The sequence below is a fragment of the Coenobita brevimanus genome, chromosome 72 (genome assembly GCF_032717465.1).
Source record: "Coenobita brevimanus isolate Jiangsu-jjx chromosome 72, ASM3271746v2, whole genome shotgun sequence".
Classification (NCBI taxonomy): domain Eukaryota; kingdom Metazoa; phylum Arthropoda; class Malacostraca; order Decapoda; family Coenobitidae; genus Coenobita; species Coenobita brevimanus.
In genome coordinates, this window is record NC_137025.1 from 3,483,517 (window position 1) to 3,495,943 (window position 12,427).

General features: G+C 37.2%; 1 protein-coding gene across 2 annotated transcripts in view; it reads left to right on the forward strand.

Moving 5' to 3' along the window:
- LOC145407165 (glutamine--fructose-6-phosphate aminotransferase [isomerizing] 2-like) overlaps positions 1–12,427 on the forward strand; it is a 57,487-nt gene that overhangs the window by 36,808 nt on the left and 8,252 nt on the right. For both annotated transcript variants that reach the window (XM_080278188.1, XM_080278189.1), the window contains exon 6: positions 883–909. In XM_080278188.1, coding sequence (XP_080134314.1) covers positions 883–909 — 27 coding nt within the window. The remainder of the gene's footprint in view (positions 1–882; positions 910–12,427) is intronic.

The following is a 12,427-nucleotide window of genomic DNA, read 5'->3' on the forward strand; positions in this document are numbered from 1 at the left end:
GAATTCATCCAGGCCATGTCTGTTCTTAGATTCCTCTCACGTATATAACAAATATTAAAATATTTCTTATGGCTTCTGGTTCATTGTGCATGTATTTCAGTTGTTGCATGTAAACACACAAAGCTAGCATACATACCAATAGTAAATTAATGGAACCTATGGCGTTTGCATTTGTTTTTGTATTCATATGTTCAGTGGTGTAATATTGTGTGTGTGTGTGTGTGTGTGTGTGTGTGTGTTATGCTGCTGCACAGTTTTTTGCTGAAGCACGTGAAAGAATTTATGCAAGTGTTTCGGTATGTACTAATTTTTTTCATCGTGGTTTGCAGCATTTTTCTTATTTGCCACTGCATCTTTTATTGCAGTCTTTGTTTCTTATATTTATGAGCATTTTTCTTTATTTTCTGTACTTTTCCATGTTTTCACTTGTAGTTTTGCACCCTCTCATTTTGTTTCAGTCTTGTACTTAACAGTTTGAATTAACCTATGCCTGTTTCAGTATTTTTTAAACTTTCATTTTATGGGCACCTCAGTTATTATGTACTGTATCCTAGCTCTTTCATTGTTATTTTGCTCCAGTCTTGTATAATACTGTGTATGAAGTTTGGTTTATGATGGTTTCTCTAGTATTTTAAAATCTGTCATTACTTTCATTTTCTGCTACAGGATCATTTTCTGTCACTAGTTATATAGTTTATGGTTTTCTGCTACGAAACATTGTAGGTCAGCTACCTAAATTATGTACTTTTGCCTTCTTAGTATTTGACACAACTGTTCTCATTGGGCATTTCCATTTATGCCAACCATTAACCTTGCCTTCTTCCCCTTTTACTTGTTCCCGCCTGCCCTGCCCCGTCTTGACCCGCCTTGACCCACGCCCAGACTCCCCCGAGAAGGTTGACCTGAAAGGTAGTTAGTGGTTCTCATGCTCCTTTTTAGTTTTTACCTTTTACAATATGAGTTTATTATATGAGTCCTCTGGGTCTCTTGGTGATTTGACTAGCTTGTTCCCTTCAGTTCCTTCAATCACCTCACTGTTGTGCTGTACCAGATATCGATACATTTCTCAACTCTGATATTCCTAAACTTATGGGAAAGATGATTCATGTTGCTTTTCTGTGTGTAATAATTCTGTTATTCTGCTATGAAAGGAAATTGGAACCCTTGCTGCAGTTCTAAACTATGATATGGTACTTGAAATTATAAATCATCTTGACACTAATCTCAGTGAGGCTGAAAAACAGATCTTTATGGCCAAGGAGACAGAAACTTAAATGAAATCACTCATCATGTATTAAGCAGAGGTTCAAAAATGAAAGTGTAGATAACACATAAGTTGTCCTGATAATTTACCATACCTATATCATGCCAGGTAAAAGACAAGACAGAGGTGATTGATTGCACTCAGCTGAGGGAACATCATAATAAGGGTCTCAGTTATTCCCGTCAGTTTAATATCTTCATTAACAGAACTGCACATGAACTCTGCTAAGTTGACTACTGAATTTTCCTTCCTTTTGCTAAAACATAACTCTTGTGGTGTGGATTTTTGAGCCACATTTCTACTGTTAGTTAAATAGCTTTTCATAAATAAGCACCTGAAAGTAGATGCACAGCATAATCTGTTGTTTGACACTGTAGAATGTATGTGTATATTTGGGGTTTGGGAGCTCAAGTGCAGTGTGATATAAATACTATCCCTCCTTCCATATCAGGCCTCCTTCACCAGACTTTATACTTTCATTCTCTGACACAGCAACTAGAGAATCAGAACGCTTAGTCCTACTCATGAACTGCAAGCGTTGGGTGAATTTTGGAAAATATACCAAAATTCATGTATGACAGGTGCAAAATTTTAACATCATTGATTTCTCTCTTATATTTCTTTTGGAAAATATACCAAAATTCATGCATGGCTGGTGCAAAATTTTAACATCATAGATTTCTCTCTTATGTTTGTCAGCCTACACAGTTCATTTCCTCTGCCACTTTATTCTGATGATTCATTAGACCTATACTTTTCCACACATACTGTATATCTGCTCGTTGAATAACACTTTTCACATTGAGGATTTCTTCCAGCTAACTAAACTCGACTGGTTTTAGTTTAATTTATACCTAAATGCATCTATAACAGGAATTAGGCCAAAGAAGAGACACCTATGTCAGTTTTACAACTATCCAATTTCTGATTACTGTTGTAAATTGATCCACAAGTTTCTCACTTGGCAGTTATTTATTTTAGCCCATATATATTTCTGTCCAGACCTCAGTCTTTCTTAGTTAAGGTGTCCAGAAATTATGCAATGTAGTTGTAGAGAGTTGATAATTTAAGTATGTTTAGATGCCTTTATTTTGTGTGGACCTCTTAGATACAGTCTCATAGGCAGTACATTATGTCACATTTCATGATGGGTTTCTTTCCTTCATTCTTCTCTTTTCTGTAATATATGGTGTAGTTTGTGTATTGCTTCATTTATGTTTATATTTTAAATCTTTTTAAATTTCATTTTCTCATTTTCATTTCCTTTTGAGTCTTGTCTTTATTATATATTTTCCTTATTTCATCTCTTACATTTCTTAATCAATGATTTTGTCTCCTGAGCTTGTGAGGTGAAGGTGCATGACCTGTTGGTAGAAAAAAAAACTCTTACAGTACATCTGCTTTCTTCTGCTTGTGTTTGTCTGGAAACAGTGCAAGAATGGTTTGTTTTTGTGTATTTGCAGTTTGTTAAAACAGATAATACTGAGTTCAACTTTACTTCATAATGCCAAACCACTCAGTGCTATGGCATTATCTGTAGCCACTAGTTATTTCAAAAGAAATTCTTTGATACAAATTTCATATTTATGATAATGTTAATGGCATAATTATTTTTATATACCTCTCTCCTTTTAGCAGTATATTGTGCTGTACAGTAACATAAATTAACATGTATTTTCCTGTCTTATGTACATTTTCATTATTAACATTAGCACAGGGAGCTCATCCAGGAGGGTAGGTTTAAATAACTTCCTGAAAGTTTCACCAGATATTTGTGGTAACCCATTTTCTGTTGCACTCACATAGTTAAATTAGCTATAGTACATTATATGAGAACTAAAGTTTTCATCCTTAATAAAATTAACCTTGCTGTACTCTCATAAATTACAATAGATGAGCATAATTTGATCTAAGACTGATGTGCGATTTGCTCATGATAAACTGAAGCCAGTCCAGACTTAGCCTTATCATCCTACCTGGGCAGCCAGTGTGCAAGATATCTTTGTGTTTGCAATTCTTATCTTGAGATTCACAGATTTTAATTAAAGAAATATGAGAATAATGTATATGATGAGGGACTCATGTTTATAAAGTAATCCCTCTGTGAAGTGCGAAGTGCTTGTAGTTGTGCTATATTAGTGTCCTGCATGTATAAGTGTGATGTTAATATCAAGTGCTGCTGCTGATGGTGGTGGTGATGGTACATTACTTATAATGTCTGTCTAGCAGTTTTAACATTTTCTCACAAATTTGGTTTAGCATCTTGTAATTCATGTGTTTGTGATATCACTCAAGCAACTAGTGTCTTAAGAGGAGCATTTTATGCTTTATCTTGCAATGTATTTTGAAGCCTTTAGGCTATAAACTTAAGTCCTTATCCAGTGCCTTAGCCTTGACAGTTTGCTAAATATCCTTCACAATCTATTTTTCTTCAATGATTTTTTTCCAATCATAAAATGCTTACTTGAAAGTGAGATGTAACTGTTGCAGCAGTGAACAGGTGAGTTTGTAACTTAGCTAGTATTTCAGTATGACTAACATACTTCTTGTTCATTTTAGACTCTCTGATTTGGTATACAGTATTTATTACTGGCAACTCTTTCATAAACACTGTGGGGGACGTCTTGTGTTGTTCTGCTGTTTGATATTATGTTGTACTGACAAATCCTTGATGCTGCAGTACAAATGCCTGTAGTTATTGTTTACTGGTATCTATAATCTCCAGGTACTTTTAGCTTGTGTAATGGTTCAAAAGATTGACTCTGATTTTTTTTTTTTTTCTTGCTGCTCCAATTTTTATCAGCGACTGAGAGAAGCTTTGTAGTGAAGGGACATCAGAAATCACTCTTAGCCTCTTCACTACAAAAGGTCTTTCCTAAGTCAAATAAGTCATCCAACAGTTGCAAGAATAAAATTATAAAGACCTTATCATATTGTACCAGTGGTTACTTACCAAATGAACTAGGGCAGAACATCCTTTTATGGTACAGTACTTCAGTTTATAGTGGTTGACAGTTTTCTGTGACTGCACATATTTTTTTTGTAACTTTTATTTATAGGTGCAGTATTTATCATAACAGTACAGTATATATAACAGTAGATGTAGTGAAGTGTACATAGTATTCTTACTAATATGTTGTTCCTGTAGCAGTGGTGTTTCTCAGTGAGCTGCCGAAGTTACTGGCAGCCATGCCCCTCTAGTGTGTGGCCCCACTTTTTGATGGATCAAAGCACACTTTATATTTGATGTTATTGTTTTCTTCACAATTAATTATGAAGGCAGCAACTTTCTTAAAAGCTGAAATTAGTTTAAGTGCAAAGTCTTTTTTTGGTTGCAGTATATATATTCTGCCCATAGGCATATGTATTCTTATATATGCCTATGAAGTATGGTAGCCTAGTGTCAGGCTTATACACCTCTAAAGAAGTAATATGAAACTAGCCGCTCTCCTACTGTAATTTTGTTCTGGCTATTTTTATCTTGGCTAACTTACAAGGTTACACCAAGTTAGATGTAGATCATGCCATATCATGTGATATTTTAGTTCTGTGATTACAGTATGATAAAATCTTAGAAGATGTCTCTCTTTGAGGGCCTTAACTGGGATAGACTGGCTATAGATCAACTCATAGCCATTTGAAGTGTTGCTCGCTTTGTATTTGGTGAGTTTGGTTAGTTTGCATTTAACTGAAGTGCTGTAGAGTGGTTAGTGGTAGGTGAGGTGTACTGTGGCCACACACTAGACTGCAGCTGCACCTGTAACTAGTGGCACTACAGTTATACAAGACTGTCAGTGCCTGCCCACAACTCACCACTGGCTGGCAAGTGCACAGTACCATTGTATTGTTGGATGTCTCTTGGTTCACCACTGTCAGCATAACACTTATATCAGTAAGATCCAGTACATTTTCCAAGTGAGTTAACATAGGTAATGATTCACAGTTTTTACTGGTCATTAATGCTGTCTGTATTGTGGATGTTTGTGACCAAGAGACCCCACAACACTTGGTTGGTGACTTTGATGACCACCACTTGAGATGAAATGACAACATGATGCTCTTTGCTCATCTTACTTTTTTTTTTTTTTTTTTTTTTTTAATCAAAGGTTACTGTTCATTAAAGACTAGTGACTATAACACTCATTGTTGTTTTCTTTACAGTGCTCTACATTTAACTTCTTATTTACCATTAATTTCTGTGGAGCTGCTGTAGGTACTGGATAATATACAGTTACAGTACACTGTGGCAGTGTACTGCATTATGCATGATAATGTAAGATGTATGATAGTGAAGCTGCTGATTAATTTAAAACAAACTGTAATTTAACTTACCCAAGAAACCCTGACAATGGGTTGAGCAAAGAGTGCATTTTGTCTGTGGTTGGCATGAGGACATGACTCAGTCTCACTGCTGCCTCACCCTAACTCGCCTTTCTCTTCTCCTCCACTCCGTCTGCCACCCCCACCACCTGGCTCCTGTGGCTAGACTTGGAAGGTAAAGGTCCCCTCCTCCTCTTGTACTTGGCCATGTTAAATCTTAGAGCCAGTTTAAGCCCTTGGTAGAGTCGTCCTTTTAGAAATAATTTTTAAGGTCTGAGATTTTTTTTGTCATGCAGACTTTTATTTTAATTCATTTTAACCACTTAGTCCGGTACTTTTTCATATAAGCATTTGAGGTAGTTAATTCAGAGTGTAACTTTTTTATATATCATTTGTTAAATAAAATGGAGTGACACTGGCTCATAGATGTTATAATATGGTCCTTATTCTCACTGTTGTTGTTCAGCCTGTCTGTCTGTCTTTATGTCGGTGTGTCCATTACTTACTGTGTTCTCAATAGTGTAAGCAGTGAAGTCATTCAGAGTGGCTACGGCAACATGAGCTGCACACTGACTCAGTTACATTCCATCATAAGAGGAGTTTTGATGGTAGCCATTGCAATGTAGTGTGGAGATCCATTGCTTGTGACCTCTGTGGATTACTTTGCTGAATGTGATGAAACCCTCAGGCTTTATAAGAATTCTAGCTGGCTCTGCTGATGTTGTTGGTTACTTGGTGGTGCAGGATGGTAGATAAATCACTAACCCAGTGCTGAATAGACCTGGCTCATCATAAACTGAGTTGGAAAAAAAGTAAAAAATAAAAAAATAACCTGGTAGTCAAGCAGAGTTCCCTTCTTGGGACTGGCATACCACAGGGTATGGGTTCAGTTCCCACATTTGACTGCTTAACTTGTCCAACTTCATTTGCATTACTACACCAGCCTTGTTTAAAAACTGCAGTAATTAGCAACTGGGTCTATTGCTGTTGGTATGTCCTCAAGTGAATAGTGCAGACTGACGGTGTGAGCCGACAAACATGCCACAGGTGGCATAAGATTAGGCTCTTGTACTAAGTGTCCAAATGCCAGCCAACATGACTAAAGAAGTTACCAAGGCCTGAGGTGTTCATCAGTTGTAAATAGTGTAATGTGTTTAGTAAGTGTTGTACAGAAATGTGACAGCATTGGTGTTCAACATGTCTCTGTTATGTTGTAGTTCATGTACTGTACCTATTTGTTCCCATAATAGCACATAAACTGTAACTCGTTTCATGTGTACAAAGAATAGTGTAAGTGCATGTCCTGTAGAGATATTTGTGTACATCATCTTTAGCCTTTCTTTTATTTTTACTGCATAGCTTCTTACTAGCGCAGCTTTTCTCATATGGCGTGGCTTCACATTTTTGTAAATATCTAAAATTTTATTTTGTTTTGCAAATGTTTGCTGCCATTTTTTTTCAAATCTGTATTGCAGATGTTAAGCCCTTCACTTCATTTATAGTTAAAGTTTATCATTGCAGTATCAGATGCATGTAACAACAGTAATATACAGTTCATGCCCTCTGGCCCTTCTTGTGTAATGACTGCAGTTGGGTAGAGGAACGTTTTCAAAAGTTTTCCTATCAGTTCCTCCATGTTTGGGTAATGACTCTGGACATGTTAATGAATATAATTTTAGCAGAGCTTTAAAAATTGGAACTCATGCCTATCACTGTGTAACAGGGAAATATGAAGCATCAGATATCAGTCTCTACATGTTAAAAACATCACCAATCCTGAAGATAAAGTATTATAATAAGACATCATTTACCTGTCTGATGCCACACTTGAGTTTCTCATTTATTAATCACAATGTTAGTTGATAGGCTGAGCAGTCATCTGTGGCTCTTTTAGTGTCCCAGTGTCAGACCTATCATATGGAAGCATCCATTGTCCAAAACAGAAGCACAAGCATCAGCCATCATCATTAGAAAGTTGGACATCTTTACTCCTTCAGCTTGAGATAATTTATATATATATGTGTATATATATATAGATAGATGGATAGATAGATAGATATAGCACTAAAGTATATGATTATTTAGTTTAGGAGAGCATACTAGTAATGAAGGAGTTAATGGAACCTATGTCAAACCCCCCATTTTGAAAAGTCTCTTTTGCTGAATAAAATCATCCAAAGAGAGAGAGAGAGAGAGTCCCATAAATTTTGGTAGCAGTCCCAGAGTTTGAAAGTATGGTTCAGAGTCATTACCCACACAGTGTAAGATGAATGCACAGTTGTGTAGTTGTGTTGTACATTATGTGATTTTACTTTAGCATCATTTCATATTTGGAAGGGTCAGTGTTGCATGAAGTAGTGACACTCATGATGCTCGTGTGTTTTGTAACTACTGTCTCCTTATAATAATACCTCTTTGTTCCTCTCTCCACCTCCTCTTCCATCCACCACCTAGGCCTCCCTTCAAAGTCAGAAGGTAATTTATTTTGTTTCCCTTGTTCCTTTATTATTTGTTCATATATGGTTGACAATACTGAAATGATATACTGAACCTTTCCAGTTTTATTAATGGCATGTACAGTACTATTGCTTAGGCTAGGTAGGACTCTATGTAGCATTTTTTGCATCATATTAGGTATGTTTTGAGTAGTTCTCAGCAAGTCTGTGATAGCTAATGAAAATACAGGTAGGATTTATTTCGAGAATATCCCTTAATGGGTTATCATATTAGCCCCTGGAATCAAGTTTATCTGGGAAGAGAGAGTAGTTTCTCTTATGACCACATTTCAAGCATGTGTTCAGCGGGAGTAAAATGTGGCTGACTCGAACTGGGACAGTCAGGATTCTTGCCTTTGAAATCAGAGAAACCTGGGACATTGTTTACATTGGAAAGTGTTGTGCATCTTCCTCTCTGCTGAGTCTGATGGGAGATGCAGGAGCATGTGATTTGTCATTTTTGGTACTGAACAGGCATTTCAAAACCTGATACGGCAGTTCCATCCTGGAATACTTTTATTGAGTAATGATATACATTGTGCAGTCTAAATTGTTCATTTTTCCTCTAAGTAATGTATTATTCAGTACAGGCATATTTGTCAGTTTCTTTTCTTTTACTGATCAGCTGTCAGATGTCTGATTGGGAATCCCATACTTTACATCAGTAGTTTAGAGGAGAATCATATATTAGAATATAAGAACAGAGAATTACTGCTTTAGGCCGATTTGTCCATGCTAGGCAGCGTCTACAAAGATGGGATGGTAAAGAAAGCCACTTGCAAGCATGACCTTGAGTGCTAAATGATTGTGGGTCCAGGAAACTGGGCTGAACTCAACAAAGGAGAAGAAGACGCATCTCTGTCAAACACTGGTGGCACAAAGTGCAGTTTGTTGTGATATGATCTGTCCCTGGTTCCAGGGAACCCGCACCTGGAATGATTCCTGCGTGAAAAATGAGGGACTAGCGTGATACTGCCCATAGTTTTTTCTTCATATGTTACTGTGGTTGAGCATCATTGTATATCAGTGACTTGTAGATAATTTGTCAGAACATCAGGCACAAGATTTTCCCAGGTTATTTTGCATGAATTTAGGTTAAGTAATGATGACATTACTGGTTCATAATATTACAGTAGATGTTTATTAACATGTTTTAGTTCCCAAAACTTAACTCTCAGGGTATTTTCTGCTGGTGTTAGAATATAACGGCATTGAACAGTTATCTTCAGCATTGGAATGGAATGAAATATAGGCTTCCCAAATCATATTGGTCACCAGAGATATACATCTACCTGTGGAATGTTTATATTTTTGCTGAACTGTACTTTTTTTTTTAAGTAATATGTTCTTTGAGTATGCAAGTACAGTACATCTGTACTGACATGAACTTTAGCAGCTTGCTTCATAGACACTGGTACAAGCACTCATTGTGCCACATGAGGAATAAAAAAAAAGTTCAGTATCATTTGGTTAATGAAGATCCAATCAGACCATCCCAGTGCTTGTAGAAATATCCCTTCATCTTCGGCAGTTGACCTTCTAATACAGTATTTTAGAATGTGAGCTCTAAGAGTGTGACCAGCTCCACCATGTTAGACCATGAGTCACCTGGCACATTGAGGGGGCAGCTCTTGTTGGCTCAGGAAGCTTTCTAGCAACCCTTCTTGAGGTATTGTTCTGTACTGTATATTACCCACTACATTGTTCTACCCCTTGTATGTTGTTTACACCATGTCCAGTGGTGACTTTAGAGTGAGCAAATTCATTGGGCAACTGCCCTGGGTCTCCCCTCACAAAGGGGGGGGGGGGGCAGATTTGGGTAATATAATATTGATGAAAAATATTTTCATATGTTTTAGTATTTATTCTTTCACTTAACATCACAGTTAGGTAATAATACAGTAGAACCTGGACAGTTCATTAGAAAGGCTGCTGGTATGTTAATGTCAGGGTATGAAAAACGTAAGTTATGCAGGAGGTCTCGCATGACTTTCCTGCCTAGGGCCCTGGTCCCTCAAAGTGTAAGGTCATCACTGAGTATGCCTTACTGATATCAACTTTGATGCATAAATAACGTACAAGGGAATATTTATGCATTGCATCCAGAGGTGAATAATTAAAGAAGAGATATTCGAGAGCCCCTAAGCTGATATGAGTGTGGGTCTGAGGCTCACTGGTATTCCTGAATATATATTTGGTTGTGTTAGGCTCAGCTGTGCTGTGCCTTACCTCACCACAGTGTCTTTGGTTATAGACGGCATCCCTGGCCAGGATGCCTCCATGTAGGGCCAGAGTGTTGGAGTTTACCCTGTTCTTGTACCCCAAGGTTTCTAGTCAGCATGACCTGACCTCTTCTGTAGGTGTGTGACCCAGCATGTCCTAGTTAGAGATAGGTTAGTTCAGTAGAATGAAATCATAAACCCTGGTAATACTGGTACTGTACTAACTTAAATGATGCATTTCTCCCTTCCCTTCTGTCTTCATTTCCGTTGTTGGCCCGGCTGGATGCATGATCCTACCCCCCCTCTCTACCCCTCCCCTCTATACCCCAACAGACTCCCATTCAGGTAAGGTCCTTCATCATTTATTTTCTTTTTTAATCAGGCTGTCATCCTGAAATTTCCGCTGACCCTTGTACAGTACTTACTGCATATATAATGTGTTGAGTGCCATGACACTAGAGATATGTAGAGTTATGACATTTTTCTGTATGTTATTTATGCAAATAATATCAGAATTAAACATATAAATAACATATGTAAGAGTATCAGAGTATAATATATAAACTAAAGCAGTAAAAGAGGAGCTAGGGAGCTTCCTTAATTGACAAAAATACAGCCAAATGTGTGTGATATATCCTGTTTGGTGCTTGACAGAGCCCTTTTGAACATAGTGCAATACCAGGGTCAGTGTAATTTCAGCGTGATGAAGCCCAGTAGTTAATGTACTCTCGAGCAAGATATAGCATTAACATTCCCCCTTGTATAAATATTGTACAGTATTTGTGTTAGAGTAAGTGCTTGTCAGTCTTTTTTTGCCTCACTCTTTCATGCTTACCAACCAAGCCTTGTTTTCTGAGTTGTACTGTTTTGTGACAATTTTATTTGCTGTGTTTGTATATCCTGTCATAGATCATGCTGTAATACAAGCATAGGTATAGATACATTATACAGTATGTTGGATAGGTAGAACTCATAAATGTTATATTTCCAGTTACGCTTGGAAACTATCTATCTATCTATTGCCAGACGCCATAATCCCGTATGGGGTGGCCATTAATACAGTATTATGAAGATGTAAACCCAGTCGGTCATTTTCATTCATTGCTGTTGATTACAAGTTACCATCTTTGTACATATGTACTCAAAGCAAAGAAGAACATATCCAGTATGCAGGGAGTGTTTATTGCAACAAAATATTATTCCAGCGTCAAGGTGTAGTCAGTAAGAGTATGCAGGACCCAGTGTTACAGGCACTGAAAGTGACTCAACCATCCAACAGCTGTAATTGTTAATTCACCTTACTCTTTGAAATGGCCACTTATGCCATACAGTGTTGCAGAATTTACATGATGATGATGTGCCATACAGTTTCATAAACATTCATGTATGAAGCTTAAATATTAGTATGTATGGCATGTGAAACCCAAAGTTGAAAGACTGTCTCTGTAACCTACAAAGCCTCAGATAATCATAAACCCAGACCTCAGATTAGTTTCTTTTCCATTTCAAAAAAGTAATCCTAAGCAAGAGATTATTGATTTGATAAGAAATCACTCTGCTAGCCACCTTTATTACAACATTGTGTTACCAAATTCACCACCAGTTCTAGAATGTGGAAATATTGGAGAACATGTCATAGTAATTCTCAAATTTGCCTGTCAGCCAGGTGTTATATGTGTATAGTACTTCATGTGGTGTTACCACATGAAGCAGTCCTTTCATTGTCAGTTCCACTTCCAAAAAGCTTACAGTACAGTAGATGAAGAATTGGTGCATATTCCATACCCACAGAGTAGCTTATACTGCCAGGAGAGTAGTAGTAGTATAATCCAGGTCTCATATTGTAGTTGGGTCAGGGGTCTTCAGTCAGACACACTGTTAGTTCAGAGATCCCAGACATGATGTGGGTGTTATTGGCGGTTTATAAGAAGTATAATGTGAAGGTCATGAATGATTTATATATGTGATATGAAAGTCAACTGTAGGTGATTTGTAAGTGGGATGTGAGGATCATAGGTTATTTATAAGTGTGCTGTCAGGGTCGTAGGTTTTTACAAGTGTGATGCGAAGTTCATAGGTGTTGCACTCTGTCGACTTTAGCTTGTTCTGAAATTGTCATCTCTCCA